Source organism: Theropithecus gelada, chromosome 14 (assembly GCF_003255815.1).
Source record: "Theropithecus gelada isolate Dixy chromosome 14, Tgel_1.0, whole genome shotgun sequence".
In the NCBI taxonomy this organism is placed as follows: domain Eukaryota; kingdom Metazoa; phylum Chordata; class Mammalia; order Primates; family Cercopithecidae; genus Theropithecus; species Theropithecus gelada.
Window position 1 is genome coordinate 56,389,648 of NC_037682.1, and position 19,255 is coordinate 56,408,902.

General features: G+C 39.9%; 1 protein-coding gene across 7 annotated transcripts in view; it reads left to right on the plus strand.

Annotated features, from left to right (window-relative positions):
- The window catches only part of DENND5A (DENN domain containing 5A), a 130,256-nt gene that overhangs the window by 92,229 nt on the left and 18,772 nt on the right, over window positions 1-19,255 (plus strand). For 6 of the 7 annotated variants that reach the window (XR_003115626.1, XM_025356635.1, XM_025356640.1 and 3 more), the window contains 4 exons: window positions 5,284-5,434; window positions 6,111-6,204; window positions 10,043-10,174; window positions 15,105-15,257. Coding sequence is in view for 6 of the 7 variants with exons in the window: in XM_025356635.1 (XP_025212420.1) it covers window positions 5,284-5,434; window positions 6,111-6,204; window positions 10,043-10,174; window positions 15,105-15,257 (530 nt within the window). In the remaining variant the exon portion in view is untranslated. Of the gene's footprint in view, window positions 1-5,283; window positions 5,435-6,107; window positions 6,205-10,042; window positions 10,175-15,104; window positions 15,258-19,255 lie in introns of all 7 variants that reach the window. The other variant, XM_025356638.1, reaches the window with a different exon arrangement.

Genomic DNA, 19,255 nt, shown 5'->3' on the forward strand with positions numbered 1-19,255 from the left:
CCTACCAGATGCCGAACGTATAGCAAGTCTTCAAGAAATATTTGCCAAATGAATGAATATGCCAGGCTTGTTTCTAGCCTTTGAACATATAACTGCTGACAGTTTAGACAAAGTCTTGCATTTTCTAGTTCAAAGTCTTGTATTTTCTAGTTCAGGATCCTATGTCCTGAGTTAAAGTAGTCTAATTGCATGGACAACTTGTCCTCGAACCTTTGCCAAAAGGACTGTCATCTTAATGAGGGTCCTGGAACAGGGGCTGACAGGTAAAGAGAGAAGACTAGAAAATGTAAGGGAGATGTGATTTTGATTTGTGTGTGCCTAATTTCTCTTAACAGTGTCTTTTTGAGAACAAAGTCTTTTATTTTGATGAGGCCTAATTTATCAGTTGGATTATGCTTTTGTTGTATCTAAGACATTTTTGCCCTACCAAGGTCACATAGAGATTTTCCCCTATATTTCCCTGTAGAAGTTTTATAGAGTTTTATAGAAGTTTTATAGTTTTAGGTTTTACATTTAGGTCTCTGATCCATTTCAAGTTAATTTTATAAGTAGTGTAAGTTATGGGTCCATTTTTGTTTTTCATATAGATATTCATCTATTGAAAAGACTATCCTTTCTCTAATGAATTGCCTTTATGCTTTTGTCAAAATGTTGTTAGTTTGTATATGTGTTAGTCTACTTCTGGATTCTCTGTTCTGTTTCATTGATCTGTTGGTCTACATTTATACCAATACCACACTGTCTTGATTACTGGAGCTTACATTAAATGATTACTGTAGCTTATATTAAATCTTGAAATCAAGTAGTGTTAATCTTCTAACTTTGTTCTTCTTTTCAAAGTTGTTTTGGCTATTCTGGGTTCTTTGTATTTCCATACATATTTAGAGTCAACTTGCCAACTTCTGCAAAGAAGCCTTCTGAGATTTTGATGGATATTTGACATCCTAACAGTACCAAGTCTTCTGATCCGTTAACATGGCATATGTTTCCATTTATTTAGGTCATCTTTAATTTTTCCCAACAGCATTATGTACTTTTCAGGGTACAGGTTTTGTATGTCTTATCGGATTTTTCCCTAAGTAGTTCATATTTTTTGGTGTTATTTTAAATTGTTTTGTGTTATATAAATTTGGTACTATTGTATTGCTTTCTTAATTTTAATTTCTGATTGTTCATTGCTAGTATATATAACTATAATAGCATAATTTTATATATTTATATTGTGTCCTGCAACCATACTAAAGTTACTTTTAATAGCTTTTTTGTACATCCATCAGATTTTCCACATAGACAGTCACATCACCTGTGAATAATGATAGTTTTACTTTTCCTTTCCACCACCCTGGATGCCTTTTATTTCTTTTCCTTTTCTTTCTTTCTTTTTTTTTTTGGCTGTATTACACTGGCTAGAACCTCTAGTACGAAGTCAGATAGAAGTGGTGAGAGTGGGCATCTTATTCCTGACTTTAGGGGGAAAGCATTTACCGTAAGAATGATGTTACCTGTAAGTTTTTCATAGATAACCTTTATCAGTTAAGGATCTTACTAGCTTGTTCAGAGTTTTTATCTGAGGTGGATGTTGAATTTTGTCAGATATTTTTTCTGTATCTCTATTGAGGTAATTATATGGTTTTTAGCTTTAGTTTGTTAATATGGTGAATTATATTTTTTCCTTTTTTTTTTAAAATGGTGATGGGGTCTTGCTTTGTTGCTCAGGCTAGAGTGCAGTGGTGTGGTCATGGTTTTCTGTAACTTTGAAGTAGTGGGCTGAAGGGATCCTCTTGTCTTAGCTTCCCGAGTAGCTAGGACAATAGATGTGTGCCACCATGCCTGGCTAATTTTTATTTAAAAAAAAAAATATAGAAATAGCCTTCTTTATTCAGAGTAATATTCTTTACTGTGAAATCTATTTTGTTGGATATTAATAACTACTCCAGCTTTCTTTTGACTAGTGCTAACATGGTATGTCTTTTTCATTATTTTACTTTTAATCTATTTCTGTTTTTATATTTAAAGGGTATTTATTGTAGGCAGCATGTAATTGGGTTTTGCATTTTTATCCAATTTGACAGTTTCAGATTTTTAACTGAGGTCTTTAAACCATGTACATTTAATGTGATTATTGAGATTGCTGGGTTTAAGCCTGTCATTTTGCTGTTTGTTTTTTATTTGTCCCATCTGTTCTTTGTTCCCTTTTCTTCTTTTTCTGCCCTCTTGTGTACTAATTGAATGTTTTCCATTTTTTTATGATTTCATTTTATCTGCTTTATTGGTTTACTAGCTATAACTTGTGTTATTTTAGCTATTGCTTTAGGATTTATAGTACACATTTAACTTATCACAGTCTACTTTTAGGTGATATAATATCACTTTCCACATAGTATAAGAACTGTACAGAACTGCCAGGCACAGTCATGTTCTCCCATAGTCCCACTGTTTGGGAGGCTGAAGGGGGACAATTGCCTGAGCCCAGGAGTTTGAGTCCAACTTGGGTCACATGATGAGACCCTGTCTCTAAACAACAACAGAAAAGAACTTCACAAAACTCTATTTCCGTTTCTCTCTTCCTAGCCTATGTGGTATTGTCATTTATTTTACTTTTACATATGTCATAAACCTCACACTACGTGGTCATTTTTGTTTAAACAGTCAATTGCCTTTTAAAGAGATTTAAATAATAAGTACAAAATCTAATACATTAACTGTGTAGTTAGCATTTCTGGTGCTCTTCTTTCTTTTCTGTAGATCCATACTTCCGTCTGATATTATTTTCCTACTGCCAGAAGGACTTCCTTTAACATTTCTTGTAGTGTAGATCTGCTGGTGATGAATTCTTTCAGCTTTTGTAATTCTTTTGTCTTTGAAAGGTATTTTCCCTGAGTATAGGTTAATAGTTTTTTCCTTTCAGTACTCTAAAGGTGTTGCTCCAGGCCAGGCGCGGTAGCTCACACCTGTAATCCCAACACTTTGGGAGGCCCAGGTGGGTGGATCACTTGAGGTCAGGAGTTTGAGACCAGCCTGGCCAACATGGTGAAACCCTGTTGCTACTAAACATACACACACACACACACACGCACACAATTAGCGAGGCATGATAGTATGTGCCTGTAGTCCAAGCTACTCAGGAGGCTGAGATGCAAGAATCGCTTGAACCCAGAAGGTGGAGGTTGTAGTGAGCCAAGATCGCACCACTGCACTCTAGCCTGGGTGACAGAATGAGACCCTGTCTCAAAAAAAAAAAAAAAAAAAAAAAAGATGTTGCTCCTCTGTCTTCTCACTTTGTAATTAGTTTATTCTCATGCTGCTATGAAGAAATACCCAAGACTGGGTAATTTATGAAGGAAAGAGGTTTAATTGACTCAGTTCCACATGGCTGGGAATGCCTCAAGAAACTTACAAGCATGGTGGAAGGCACCTCTTCACAGCACAGCAGGAGAAAGAATGAGTGCCAGGAGGGCAAATGCCAGATGCTTATAAAACCATCAGATCTTGTGAGAACTCACTCACTATTTCGAGAATAGCATGAGGGAAACCGCCCCTGTGATTCAGTTACCTCACACTGGGTCCCTCCCACCACACATGGGGATTATCACAATTCAAGGTGAGATTTGGGTGCAGACACAGAGCCAAACCATATCATACTTCCATTGTTTTCTGATAAGAAATCTGCTGTCATCCTTAATTTTGATCTTCTCTATATGCAAAATGTCTACTTTCTCTAGCAGATTTTAAGATTTTCTTTTTATCACTGATTTTGAGCAATTTGATTATGATGTGACTTGGTGTAGTTTCCTTCATGATTCTTGTTCTTGCGGTTCATTGTGCTTTTTAGATCTGTGGATTTTTTTTGTTTACATCAAATTTGCAAAAATTCTGGCCAGTATTTCTTCCAGTAATTTTTCTATTGTCCCCATCCCTACCTTAGGGACTGCAGTTACACATATGTGTAATATCTGGGATTGCGTAAAATTATCCCAGCACCGTTGATACTCTTTTAATGGCAACAGCTTTTTCTCTCCCTCTGTGACTTCTTCGGGATAATTTCTGTTGCTATGGCTTCAGGCCCACTTAGTTTTTCTCCTGCATTGTTGAGTGTGCTTTTAACCCAGCCTGTGTAGTTTTCATCTCCACAGCCTTCACCTTCAGACGTTTGAGTTCTATGTTTCTGATTTTTTGTTGTTGTTTGTTTGTTTTTAAGAGGTTCTGCTTTGTTGCCCAGGCTGGAGAGCAGTAGTGCAATTATAGCTCACCGTAACCTTAAACTCCTGGGCTCAAGTGATCTTCTGGCCTCGGCCTCCTGAATAGCTAGGAATAAAGGTGTATGCCACCATGTCTGGCTCATTTTTTTTTTTTTTTTTTACGAGATGAGGTTTCAAAAACTGTGTTGCCCAGGCTGGTCTTGAAGTCCTGGCCTTAAATGATACCCTCACTTTGGCCTCCCAAAGTGCTGGGATTACAGGTGTAAGCTACCAGGTCCTGGTAATCTTTGATTAGATGCCAGACACTGTGAATTTTACTATTTGAGTCCTGGATACTTCTATATTCCTATAAATATTCTCAATCTTTGTTCTGGGATGTAGTTAAGTTACTTAGAAATAATTCGATTTCTTTGTGTTTTCCTTTTTCCTTTGTGTTTTCCTCTGGCAGGACCAGAGAATCCTTTAGGCTGTGATTAATTCTCCACTACCGAGGCATGGCCCTCTGAGTACATTACTCAGTGCCCCATGAGTGATTAGGTTTTCTAGTCTGGCAGGTGGGGACAGGCATTATTCCCAGCCCCGTGTGAGCATTTTGTATTGTTTCTCCTAATCCTTTCCAATGATTCTTTCTCCAGCCTTGAGTAGTTTCTTCACTTGCGTGAACTGACCCATTACCCTGCTGAATACCCTGCAGATCCCCTGGATTCTCTGTCTTCCCTGGTACCATTCATATGAACTCTAGCCACCTTGGTCTCCTTAACTCAGGGAGTCCACCAGTCTCTGCCTAGACCTCCCTCCCTGAGCCACAGCCTGGAAGCTGTCTCTAAGCAGTTAGCTAGGATAGTTCTAGGGGTTACCTCATTTGTTACCTGTTTCTCAGGGTTCCTGTCCTTCATTGCGTGATGTCCAGTGTTTTGAAATTTATCATTTTACATATTTTGCATGGGTTTTTTCCTATTTGCAGGAAAATCATTCCCTTTTACTCCATCTTGGCTGGAAATGGAGGAGTAGCTAGATTTAAAAAAAATGTTTGACTTGATTTGTGTGTGTATTTATGTGCGTATGTGTTTGTATTCTCATCCAGAGAAAGCAATTGAACAACGTCTGGCAAAAATTGACCATACTGCAGTTCACCCACATTTACTTGACATGAAGATTGGACAAGGGAAATATGAGCCGGGCTTCTTCCCTAAGCTGCAGTCTGATGTACTTTCCACTGGGCCAGCCAGCAACAAGTGAGTCAACTCCAGGGAATCACTGATCCAACTCCCTAGCCATAATAGGGTCATCTAGTATCTGGGCTAGGGCTGTTATCCCCAGAAGACCGTGTAATTTTGTAAAGTAGATATGGAGAAGACCCAGACTATCTAGGTTGTTCGCTTATTTGAACAAGAAAGTATGTGACAGAATGTCTTTCAGTTCTGCCTCCACTATGCAGATTGGGATAGCTCCATATGTCCAGGACCTGCAAAAAGCTGCAAATGGGTTAAAATCATCTCATGCCTGGATCCCATTCAACAGCAAGCTAGCATTGTATTTATTAAATGGCAGTTGAAATAATCAGAGCCTGAAATGAAAAGTAGATAAGTTAGCAGAATTACTCATTAGTTGCTTTTGAAGATGACTGTATCAAAGCCCAGATAGAGTTAAGTGAATATAGTTTTAGATCTATATGTCAAGTGTTTGTAGATGTTTCAAGAGAGACATGTTCCCTGAGGAGGTATCTCTCTCATGTCCAGTCACTCATCTTTAATCTGCTCTTCCTCAAGGTCTCTGAGCTGTCTCTGGTGACTTCTTGGTCATTTCCTGTGTCCAGCATTGGCTCTTAGTCATTCATGTTTTCTCCTGTTAGTTGACATTGCTTTTTAAGTGAGACATTATTAATTGCCTGCTTTGATGCTGATGTGTTAGGTGGACGAAAAGGAATGCCCCTGCCCAGTGGAGGCGGAAAGATCGGCAGAAGCAGCACACAGAACACCTGCGTTTAGACAATGACCAGAGGGAGGTAAGATACCTTAAGAATGACAAGAATGACCTTGCTATCATGCTGTGCACTCCTTCTCTTTCTCATTTCCTGTTCTCTGGTCTGATTCAAATGTCTCAGCATTGACCTCACCCCATAAAGAAGGATTAATAATAGGTCTAGTTCCTGATATCTGATGGTGGGCCTGGGTTATCACAAATCAGAATGTAGGATGTTTTACAAATTCCAGCTAGCTACTAACCATGTTGTAATTACTCATGCATGATGCTCCCTGGGGAGTTTGATAGGAACCTCAGAAGTTAGGAGTCTGAAACTTGGGAGAAATCCTTTAAAAATCGGTGTTTTGTGTGTGTGTCTGTGTGCGCGCGCGTGCACGCGCACACGTGTGTGTATAGGAAAAAAGTTAATTTTTTAAAATTCTTTTTTTGTTTGAGACAGAGTTTCGCTCTTATTGCCCAGGCTGGAGTGCAGTGAAGCAATCTCGGCTCACTGCAACCTCCACCTCCTGGGTTCAAGCGATTCCCCTGCCTCAGCCTCCTGAGTAGCTGGAATTACAGGCACCACTACCACGCCCAGCTAATTTATGTATTTTTAGTAGAGATGGGGTTTCACCATGTTGGCCAGGCTGGTCTCAAACACCTGACCTCAGGTAATCCGCCTGCCTCAGCCTCCCAAAGTGCTGGGATTATAGGTGTGAGTCACTGCACCCGGCCCAGAAAGAAGTTAATTCTGTTAGAGTTTTTTTCCTGCTGTTTCTTACCTTAAATTAAAACAGATAATCTTGACTTTTTTTTTTTCCCCCCTTCTTCAAAAGACTAAAGGAGAGGAACATTATTATCAGGTACCTGGAAACACAAGATTCTTGAATTTACCTCCTGAATCTTCATTGCTCGTAAGCTGAGTTTCTCAGCTCTACTGTAACTTGCTTCTTAAGTTTCTAGTTATAAACTTCAGGTTGTAGACCGTGCCTTACTTAGTTGCAAAGAAGTTGTGAAAATGAGTGTTAACTTCAGAAACCTATTTCAGTAATTTATCTTTGAGAAAAGATCCTATAATTTTCATCTTGCACAGATAGAACCCAAGAAGGCACACTGTTTTCATGTGTCTGGCAACTCAGTGAATTGGAAAATAAATAACATATTCTCCCTTTGCTATGTTTTTAATGAATAAATTAAAATTGTAAGATATGGTTATGAATTTTCAACTGCTGATTTATAGGATATAGTTACACTGAAATTTTTTTTTTTGTGAGAGTAGCATAAGAAATTTTGGTTATTTGTGTTATTTTAAAAGTCTGTCTTCCACCTAACTTCCTCATTACTATTTTCAGCAGTGTTTATTGACCACTTTTTCTTGGTCAGAATCACTGAGTGTATTAGTCCATTTTCATGTTGCTGATAAAGACATACACAAGACTGGGTAATTTACAAAAGAAAGATTTAATGGACTTACAGTTCCACATGGCTGGGGAGGCTTCACAATCATGGTGGACGGCAAGGAGGAGCAAGTCACGTCTTACATGGATGGCAGTGGGCAAAGAGAGAGCTTGTGCAGGGAAATTCCCCCGTATAAAACCACTGGATCTCGTGAGACTTGTGCACTATCACGAGAACAGCTCGGGAAAGACCTGCCCCCATGACTCAATTGCCTCCTACTGGGTCCCTCCCAAAACATGTGGGAATTGTAGGAGCTACAATTCAAGATGAGATTTGGATGGGGTCACAGCCAAACCATATCACTGAGGTATCAAGGAATTCTTTGCTAAAGCAAAAAAAAAAAAAAAAAAAAAAAAAATCACTGAGGTAAACACTTTGAAATACAAAGGTGACAAAAGAGGTTAGTCTTGTCCTCAGGGAATACCAGTTGATATAAGGGAGCAAAGTCAGACAGAAAGATAACTTCAGGAGAATAATTTTTTGAAATGACCATATGAGGAGCAAACCAATGTTTGATTACTGATTAGAAAAAGCAGAGGTTACTTCTACTTGGGGTCATCATCAAACAAGATGATTTGGAAGAGGAGTAAGCATCTCTTTAAGCCTTAGAGAATGATGGGATTGTTAGAAGAGCTTTTATTTTATTTTGAGATGGGGTCTTACTCTGTCACCCAGATTGGAGTGCAATGGTGTAATCTTGGCTCACTGCAACCTCCGTTTCCCAGGCTCAGGCGTTCCTCCCACCTCAGCCTCCTGAGTAGCTGGGACCACAGGCACACACCACCATTCCTGGCTAATTTTTTTTTTTTTTTTGTATTTTTGGTAGAGACAGGATTTCTTCATGTTGCCCAGGATGGTCTCAAACTTCTGAGCTCAAGTGATCCACCCACCTCAGCCCGCAAAGTGCTGGGATTACAGGCGTGAGCCGCTGCTCCTGGCTGTTTTTCTTTTTTTTTTTTTTTTTTCTTTTTCATCTCCTTGGAGCTGTAAGAAGAGCATTTCAAGTAGAGGACATGGCAGGATCTAAAGTTTGGTGTGTAAATGTGTAAAGGAGGCTGTGGGCAGAATATTTTGGAGGAGGGTGGTATGGAGATAGCTAGCAAGTTAGGAGACAGGTAACAGCAGTCCAAGAATAGTAATTGGACCCTAACCTTGGTGGGTTGGTAGTAGAGACAGATTAAGGGGCCATAAGATAGAATGGACAGAGTTATGCCACTGGAATAAATATGGGGGAAAGGAGAAGTTTAGGGTAAAAATGTTGGTCATGAACCTACTGAGAGGATATCAGAGTGCATTTTACTGCATTGATGTGGGTTCTGTGTTAAACAACATATGAAGAAGAATAACCGGCACATTATACAAAATAATTGCAGTTGTTGTTTTGAGTGTGCAATCTTATTTTCCAGGCCTTAATTTTATACTTAATGATAGAAAGGGTAGATATCTTTGATATGGGCAGAGGAGTTAAATTCCTCTCAGCCTGGTGGGGGAACTTATTTTCTCAATGTTACACAGAGATTTGAGATTTGCTGTAGTCATGTGTTTTTTGACTCTTGTATCTTTTTTTTTTTTTTTGGCGATGGAGTCTCACTCTGTTGCCCAGGCTGGAGTGCAGTGGCGCGATCTTAGCTCACCACAACCTCCACCTCCTAAGTTCAAGCGATTCTCCTGCCTCAGCCTCCCGAGTAGCTGGGATTACAGGCGTGCACCACCACACCTGGCTAATTTTTGTATTTTTAGTAAAGATGGAGTTTCACAATGTTGGCCAGGCTGGTCTTGAACTCCTGACCTTGTGATCTGCCCACCTCAGCCTCCCAAAGTGCTGGGATTACAGGCATGAGCCACTGTACCCTGCCTGACTCTTGTATCTTTAAATCAAAGGTAATTATACTATTCAGGGAGTGCTTTACATCTGCTAAAACAGAAATCATCTGTTTTTCCCTTTAATACAAGAATTAAATTAAAATTTTTCTATTCCTAACTATCTGAGCCTAGAAAGAGGCAGCTAAGAAAGTGCAAGAAAATAAGCTGGGCACGGTGGCTCATGCCTGTAATCCAGTACTTTGGGAGACTGAGGCAGACAGATCACCAGGTCAGGAGATAAAGACCATCCTGGCCAACATGGTGAAACCCCTTCTCTACTAAAATACAAAAAAGTAGCCAGGTGTGGTGGCATGCGTCTATAGTCCCAGCCATTCAGGAGGCTGAGGCAGGAGGATCGCTTGAGCCTGGGAGGTGGAAGTTGCAGTGAGCCGAGATCGCGGCACTGCACACCAGCCTGGCAACAGAGCAAGATTCGTCTCAAAAACAAAAAAAAAAGAAAATGTGAGAAAATAATGCCCTCTTCAGGCACCCGTCAGTACTGGTGACCTTTGGTTTATGTACTTGGACACAAGGGGTCTTTATTTTTCTGTTTGATGTAGAAGTACATCCAGGAAGCCAGGACTATGGGCAGCACTATTCGCCAGCCCAAACTGTCCAACCTCTCTCCGTCAGTGATTGCCCAGACCAACTGGAAGTTTGTAGAGGGCCTGCTGAAGGAATGCCGCAATAAGGTAAGCTGTGGACATCTCTGTATGTGTGCTATTTCTGTTAGCAGCCAAGGTAAGACCAAGGATTGGCTCCGACCACTGCCTCTGGATTTTAAAAATACTGTTGACTGGGCGTGATGGCTCGTGCCTATAATCCCAACACTTTGGGAGACCATGGCGGGAGGATTGCTTGAGCCCAGGTGTTCAAGACCAACTTGGAGAATGTAGTGAGACCCTGTCTTTACAAAAGTATTAAGATGGGCATGGTGGCACACAGCTGTAGTCCCAGATACTTGGGAGGTTGAAGTGGGAGGATTGCTTGAACCTGGGAAGTCAAGGCTACAGTGAGCTATGATTGTACCACTGCACTCTTGCCTGGGCAACGGAGCAAGACTCTGTCTTAAAAAAAAATCATTAATATAATGAGACAGTACTAATTTTAAGGTCCTGTTAGTTTGAAATTAGGTATATTTGTTTTAAATAAAATATACCATTAATTGAGAGCATGCATGCTTTGATTTATATAAACTTAATGTATATTCCATAAAAATGAACAACAAGCCAGGCGCAGTGGCTCATGCCTGTAATCCCAGCACTTTGGGAGGCTGAGGTGGGCAGATCACGAGGTCAGGAGTTCGAGACCAGCCTGGCCAACATGGTGAAACCCTGTCTCTACTAAAGATTAGCCAGGTGTGGTGGCGTGCGCCTGTAATCCCAGCTACTTGAGAGACTGAGGCAGGAGAATTGCTTGAACCTGGGAGGCGGAGGTTACAGTGAGACGAGATTGCATCATTGCACTCCAGCTTGGGCGACAGGGCGAGACTCCATCTCAAAACAAACAAAAATAACAGAGAGATGTAGTTTTTAATTTCATAAAAAACTTATTTTTAAGACAGGATCTCACTATATTGCCCAGGCTCATCTTGAACTCCTGGGCTTGAGTGATCCTCCTACCTCAGCTTCCCAAGTAGCTGGGGTTCCAGGCATAGTTTTAAATTTTCAACATTTTACAGTACTTTAAATCAGACTAGTCTTCACTCTGACTTACTTCAACAGATTAGTCTTACATATATGCAAATGTTTTTGCCCCTTTATTTTAATCTGATAGTAATGATATCTTTTATCTAGAAACATAAATTTGCTGAGTACCTACTATGTGCCAGGCTGAAATGTGTCATTCAGTTTAAGCTTAGATTGTTTGGATGTTCTTCTCTGTTCTACAAAGACATTTATTCTTAATTTTTAATGTTTTAGTTATGAATTTATATGTCTTTTCTAATAAAAAGAATCTTTCAACCAAGTCAGCATACCATAATTTTAGGGCAGTTCAACTATCTCAGTTTCCACTACATCCTATTTATTTATCAATGGAATAAAAATAGTTTCCTGCACTTTCAGTTCTCAGTGGTGCCCATTTGAAGTGATGTCCGTTTATAGGAGGAAATAAAATATGCTGTCTCTTGCAGAAGAAATTATTAGTGTTTAAAGCTAGATTGGCAGGGCACAGTGGCTCATGCCTGTAATCCCGGCACTTTGGGAGATTGAGGTGGGTGAATCACTCGAGCCCAGAAGTTTGAGACCAGGCTAAGCAACGTGGTGAAACCCCATCTCTACCAAAATTAGGCGTGGTAGTGCGCATCTTTAGTCCCAGCTACTTTGGTGGCTGAGATAGGAGGATCATTTGAGCCCTGGAGGTCAAGGCTGCAGAGTGAGACCCTCTCTCAAAAAAAAAAAAAAAAAAAAAAAAGGCTGGTTAGTGTATCAGTACTGATATTTTAAATTCAGGTTAAAAAAAACTCTGGCCAGGCATCGTGGCCTGTGTGTGTGTGCGTGTGTGTGTGTGTGTGTAAAACTTCTGTCAGTTTACTCTGAGTAATATCTGTGATTTTTTTCCATACAATTTTGTCTCTTCTGCCTTTCTGCTGTGAAGAACACTGGTGATGCTGCATTTCTACATTTTTTTTTCTAAGCTGCTGGACTGTCATTCTTTTTTTTGAGATGGAGTCTCATTGTGTCACCCAGACTGGAGTGCAGTGACTCAATCCCGCCTCACTACAACCTCCGCCTCCCAGGTTCAAGCAATTCTCTTGCCTCAGCCTCCCGAGTGGCTGGGATTACAGGAGTGCACCACCACGCTTGGCTAATTTTTGTATTTTTAATAGAGACACGGTTTCATCATATTGACCAGGCTAGTATCGAACGCCTGACTTCAAGTGATCTGTCCGCCTCGGCCTCCCAAAGTGCTGGAATTACAGGTTTGAGCCATCGCAACTGGCCTGGACTGTCAAAATTCTTAAGTCATGAGATGCGTGACCTGGCTGTGACAACTTCCTATTCCTAGCCAGTGATGACTGAAATACATACCAATTTTAGACATGTTAATATGTGGGCAAATGTGCATCTAGAATTGAAGAAATATAGTAATCAATATAACATCACAAACTATTGGCTTGCACATGAGGCAACAGGCTGTTGGAAGTATAAATTGGTATGATGATTTTGGAAAACAGCATAGTATTGTTTAGTAGTTCTTCTCCTAGGTTATTCCCTAGAGAAACTTTTGGAGCATGTCCCAAGAGACATGTACACGAAGTTTACAGCAGCATTCTTTTAATAGCCCCAAACTAGAAACAACCCAAAAGTCAATCAGTAAGAGAATTAATAAATATATTGCGGTATATTCATATGGTGGAATGCTATACAACAATGGAAATGGATAACAGTTATACACATCAGTGTGGATAAATTTCACAAATATAAACATGAGTGAAAAAGCAAATCACAAGCCAGGAGTATTGGCACACACCTGTAATACCAGCTACTTGGGAGGCTGAGGTGGGCAGGTTGCTTGAGCCTGGGAGTTCGGGCCCAGCCAGGGCAACATACTAAGACCCAGTCTCTTAAAGGGGGAAAGAAAAAAAAAAAAAATCACAAAAGAGACATGCACGCTGATAGTCCCAGCTACTGCGGGGGCTGAGGTGGGAGGATCAGTTGAGTCTGGGAGGTTGAGGCTACGTGAACCATGATCGAGCCACTGCATTCCAGTCTAGGCAATAAAGAGAGACCCAGTCTTTAAAAAAAAAAAAAAAAAAGATACAGGCAAACCAAACCATATATTTTAGGCTTTAAAATATACGTAATAATTTTCTTGCTTTTCTGTAGTTTCATTGTGTAAGTGGTTGCTTCTAGAGTGGGAAGGTGAATGGAAGAGGGCACGTGGGGTGCTTCAAAGGTATAAACAGAGAGTATTTATAAATAAAATACTGGGTGGGCGCAGTGGCTCATGCCTGTAATCCCAGCACTTTGGGAGGCCGAGGTGGGCAGATCACCTGAGGTCGGGAGTTTGAGACCAGCCTGACCAACATGAAGAAACCCCGTCTCTACTAAAAATACAAAATTAGCCGGGTGTGGTGGTGCATGCCTGTAATCCCAGCTACTCGGGAGGCTGAGGCAGGAGAGTTGCTTGAAATGGGGAGGCAGAGGTTGCAGTGAGCTGAGATCACGCCATTGTGCTCCAGCCTGGGCAACAAGAGCGAAACTCCGTCTCAAAAAAAGAAAGAAAATACTGGCCTGGTGCTGGTCATAATCATGTAATAGCATATATATATAAATATATATTTCACAATAAAAAGGTGAAAAACAGTAATAGTGGAAAGAAATATGCCAAAATATTAAGAGTTGCTGCTTTTGAAAGGTAGAATTGGGGTGATTTGTTTTCCTTTTCTTAGATTTTTATATATCACGAATTTATACCATAGTTAAATCTTTTGAACTTGGACTCAAAGTTCAGGCAGATATGGGTTCAAAGGCCAGATCTGTTGCTACTTTGCTGTTTCATTTGGGCAAGTTATATATATATATATAAATTATATATATATATAATTTAATATAGTGCTATATTAGGTATAGATTTTGGGCAAGTTACTTAAGAGAATTATACTATACTTACAGTATAAATATACTGTATTATTTTATACTATGTTTAAATTTAGTATATTGATTACTATATTTCTCAATTTCCTTATTGGTGAATTGAGGGTGATAATAATAGTTACCTCATAGATTGTTAGGAGGCTTAAATGAGATAATGAAATGCTAAGTACAATGCCTGACACAGTACTTAATAAAAACTGTGATTATCATTATGCAGTGTATGTTTTCTTGGTTATGATCTTACAATAAGCAGTTGAAAATTTTTATGTAAAATAAATTGCCTCCTCAATTTTTGTCCCCTTGACAGTTATTTCAGGTATATTTCTAAGTTGTATGTATGCTCAAAGGTTTGTTTAGTAGGGTCATTTAAGCAGTGGGAATCAGACAGTGTCAGCAGTGAGCATGACTGAAGGGTTTATTTGTTTCTTTCGTAAATGCAAAAACTGAATACAGAGTGATGAAGTCACTGGCCAGGAGTCATAAAGATTACTGTGTTCTTATCCTTTTCTTAACTAAATTTTTTTTTTGAGACAGAGTCTCGCTCTGTCGCCCAGGCTGGAGTGTAGTGGCGCGATCTCGGCTTGCTGCAAGCTCCACCTCCTTGGTTGACGCCATTCTCCTGCTTCAGCCTCCTGAGTAGCTGGGACCACAGGCACCTGCTACCATGCCTGGCTAATTTTTTTGTATTTTTAGTAGAGACAGGGTTTCACCGTGTTAGCCAGGATGGTCTCAATCTCCTGACCTCTCTCCTGACCTCGTGATCTGCCCACCTTGGCCTCCCAAAGTGCTGGGATTACAAGCGTGAGCCACCACGCCCGGCCTTTCTTAACTAAATTTTTAAAGCATGCACTCCCTTATAACCTGACCTATATGGGTATAAATATATTCTGTGTCCTTGGGGCTAATTCATCCTGTCCTTCCCAGCCCAACAGATGTACTGTGCAGGCTGTCAGAACCCTCTCCGGTTGTATGTGATCCTGCTCACTGTGGTTATTTAATCCTGTTGACTGCTTCCTTGTAGACCAAAAGGATGCTGGTGGAAAAGATGGGCCGAGAAGCTGTGGAGCTAGGGCATGGGGAGGTGAACATCACAGGGGTGGAAGAGAACACCCTGATTGCCAGCCTTTGTGATCTCCTGGAAAGGATCTGGAGTCATGGACTACAAGTGAAACAGGTAATGGATGTGTTGCCTCTCTCTGCTGAGCAAATTGTCTTCCTGTTTTCAGTTACTAGCTTTCCCACACTCTTTTTGTCCAGCTGACTGGCTTTGAAGAATGGTGTGCAGTGCTCTGGAGTGAGATTTGAAATAAACAAATAAATAAATGTGATCCAAACTATTTTCCTTAAAGATAAGCTTTATAAATCTGTATGTTTATCAGACTTTTATAAAGAGGCATCTTTCTTCCTGGGGGTAGAGCTGAAGGCCAACCTGATAAGTCCTGTTTGGCAGCTGGCCCTAGTCTAGAGATAGATCAGAAAGAGAGAAGTTGGAGCTCGGGAAGTACTAATTGTACACTAAAGGTTCTTCACTAATCGTATATTCACAATGGAAAAAAAGTCTGTTATTAACATTTCTTTGTATGCAGATGGTTTAAACATTTGAGAAAAGGCCTCAGGAAGTTGAGTAAGTTTGATTTTTCCACTTAATACCCAGAGAATTTCCTTATTTCAAAATACTCTGTTTTCAATTGGTAGTCAAGATAGATACATTTTATTTTTATGTATTTCTAAATTTGAAAATAACTTGAAATTTTTTGAAAAGAAGTTTTATCATGGAAAAATTAGAAAATACATTAGTATCCATTGGTATTTCTCAAGGGCCTACTATGTCAGGTACTCTTGTAGGCACTAGAAATACCTCAGTGAACAAAACAGACCAAGATCTCTGTCTTCCTGGAGTGTCCATTCTAATGGGTATAGCAACAATCTTCTACATATGTTTTTCAGAGCATTCTTCTGTGTACACATGCCCATGCATATATAGCTATATATTTAAAAACCCAATGGAACTACAATGAGATACTATTTCACATCCACTGGAGTAGTTAAAATAAGTAACAAGTGTTAAGGATGTGGAGAAATGAGAACTTTCATACATTACTATTGGGAATGTAAAATGGTGCAGCCACTTTGGAAAACAGTCTGGCAGTTCCTCAAAATGTTAAACAGTTCTTATATGACCTAGCAAGCCCACTTCTAGATACATACTCAAGAGACGTGAAAACAGATGTCTACACAAAAACTTGTATGCAAATGTTCATAGCAGGCCAGGTGCAGTGGCTCACACCTGTAATCCCAGCACTTTGGGAGGCCAAGACAGGTGGATCAGTTGAGGTCAGGAGTTTGAGACCAGCCTGATCAACCTGATGAAACCCCGTCTCTACCAGAAATACAAAATTAGCCAGGTGTGGTGGTGCATGCCTGTAATCCCAGCTACTTGGGAGGCTGAGGCAGGAGAATCGCTTGAACCCGGCAGGTGGAGGTTGCAGTGAGCCAAGATTGCACCGTTGCACTCCAGCCTAGGCAACAAGAGGGAAACTCCATCTCAAAAAAAAAAAAAAAAAAGTTCATAGTAGCATTAGTCATAATAGTGTCATCATATGAGGCTATTATTACCCAAATGTTTATCAGCTGATAAGTGGGTGACCTAAATTTGGTGTATCCATACATTGGAAATATTATTGAGCAATAAAGGGAATAAAGTACCTACATATGGTACAACATGGATGAACTCTGAAAACATACCAAGTGAAAGAAGCCAGACACAAAAGGCCACAGATTGTATGATCTCATTTATACAAAATGTCTAAAATAGGCAAATCCACAGACAGAAAGTAGATTAAGGGTTGCCAGAGGCTAGAGAAAGGGAGCAATGGGAAGTGACTACTAATGCATATGGAGTGTCTTTTGGGGGTGATGAAAATGTTCTAGAATTAGATAGTGGTGATGGTTGCACAACTCTATATTAAAAATCAGATTTTTTTCAGAAAATTGCATACTTTAAATGTGTGAATTTTATGGTAATATGAATTATATCTCAATGGTTTTTTAAAAAATCCAAATAAGTTAATACTGTACGTAATGTTTTGCAACTTGCTTTGTTTTTATCTCATATCTTTTCTGTGTCCTTAACTAATTTTTAGATGATAGTATAGTAAGTGTTTAAGAGCTTGACTGTAAAGCAGACAGATCTGGGTTTGAAGTATGATTTTCACGTAATAACTTTATGAAACTGAGCAAGTTATCTAGCTTCTCTAAGCCTGTTTCCTTGTATGTATGATGGAATTTTATTTTATTTTATATTTAATTTAGTTTAGTTTTTGAGACAGAGTCTTGCTTTGTTGCCCAGGCTGGAGTGCACTAGCATGAACACTGCTCACTGCAGCGTTGACCTCCTGGGCTCAACTGATCCTCCCACCTCAGCTTGGAGACTGAGACAGGCATGTGGCAACATGCCCAGCTAATTTTTTTTTTTTTTTTTTTTTTTTTTTGTGGAGATGAGGTCTCCCTATGTTGTCCCAACTGGTCTCGAACTCCTGGGCTCAAGTGATCCTCCTGCCTCAGCTCCCCAGACTGCCAGGATCACAGGCATAAGCCACTGTGCCCTGCCTGATGGAATTTTAAAAGTACCTACCTCCATTGGGTCCTTGTGTGGATTCGATAATTAATGTAAAGCACTAAGCTCAGAGCCTGGTTTCTGGTTCTCTAAATGTTTGTGGTTATTGTAAAACCTCAGTTTTAATGACTACATCTATTGTATAGATGTGCCATACTTTAATCAATCTCTTATTATTAGTCATTTAGGTTAATTCTGATTTTTCAGTGTTGTAAACAACACTGCATTTATAGAGTTTTTTAAATGTTAAAAATTGTGTATTGCATCCCTAAAATTTTGAGACTGTGGTTAGTAGCAACACTATGAACTGTGAGTCAGAAGGACTTCGGGTTTGAATCCTGGCTCCACTGGATGACTTTAAATAAGCAACTTGCACTTTCTGAAATCCAAATCCATGAAAGATAGATAGTTAATAACCTGTCTTTCAGAATATTAATTGTTCTACCATAAAGACATATGCACATGTATGTTCATTGCAGCACTATTCACAATAGCAAAGTTATGGTCAACCTAAATGGCCATCAACGGTAGACCAGATAAAGAAAAGGTGATACATACACACCATGCAACACTACACAGTCATAAAAAAGAACTAGATCATGGCTTTTGCAGCAACATGGATGTAGCTGGAGACCATAGTCTAAAGTGAACTCATATAGGAACAGGAAACTAAATACTGCTTGTTCTCACTTATAAGTGGGAGCTAAACATTGAGTACACATGGACACAAAGAAGGGAACAACAGGCACCAAGGCCTACTTGACGGTGGAGAGTGGGAGGAGGGAGAGGATTGAAAAACTACCTGTGGGGTACGAGGCTTATTACATGAACAATGAAGTAATCTGTACACCAGACCCCTGTGATATGCAGTTTACCTGTATAACAAACTTGCATGTGTGCCCCGAACCTAAAATAAAAGTTAAAAGAATTAAATAAATACCTTTCAGCTGTGATAATTAGAGGCAATGAAAGGAAATACCTGGCGTGTGATGAGTATGCAAAATATGACAGCTATTATTATGCTGGGTTCTGTATGAAGGCTTTACTTCTTTCTTTTTCTCTGTAACAAGTGAGTAGAATATATATAATCCTTTTATCATTTTCCATAACATTTAGCAAGTCTGGCACTATAATTGAGCTCTTTTAGCTTTGAGGTAAAACATATATGCCGATAACTTTTAAATATTTACTGCAAAAATTTCTAGGGAGTTAGTGAAGCTTCTTCCTGCATTCTGAAAAATAGTACTGTATCATTATATGTTCTAAGTCTGTGTTCTAGGCTTTGCAGCAGTATTCTGCAGTAATTCTCACTGTAGGAGGAATTTATTATTCTGCAGGAATTCTCACAGTAAGAAGTCCTTCCTTCCTTCCTCTACCCCCCTCCCTTCCTCCCTCCCTCTGTCCCCCCCCTTCCTTCCTCTGCCTCCCTCCCTCCCTCCCCTCCCTCCCTCCCTCCCTCCCTTCCTTCCTTCCTTCCTTCCTTCCTTCCTTCCTTCCTTCCTTCCTTCCTTCCTTCCTTCCTTCCCCTCCCCTCCCCTCCCCTCCCCTCCCCTCCC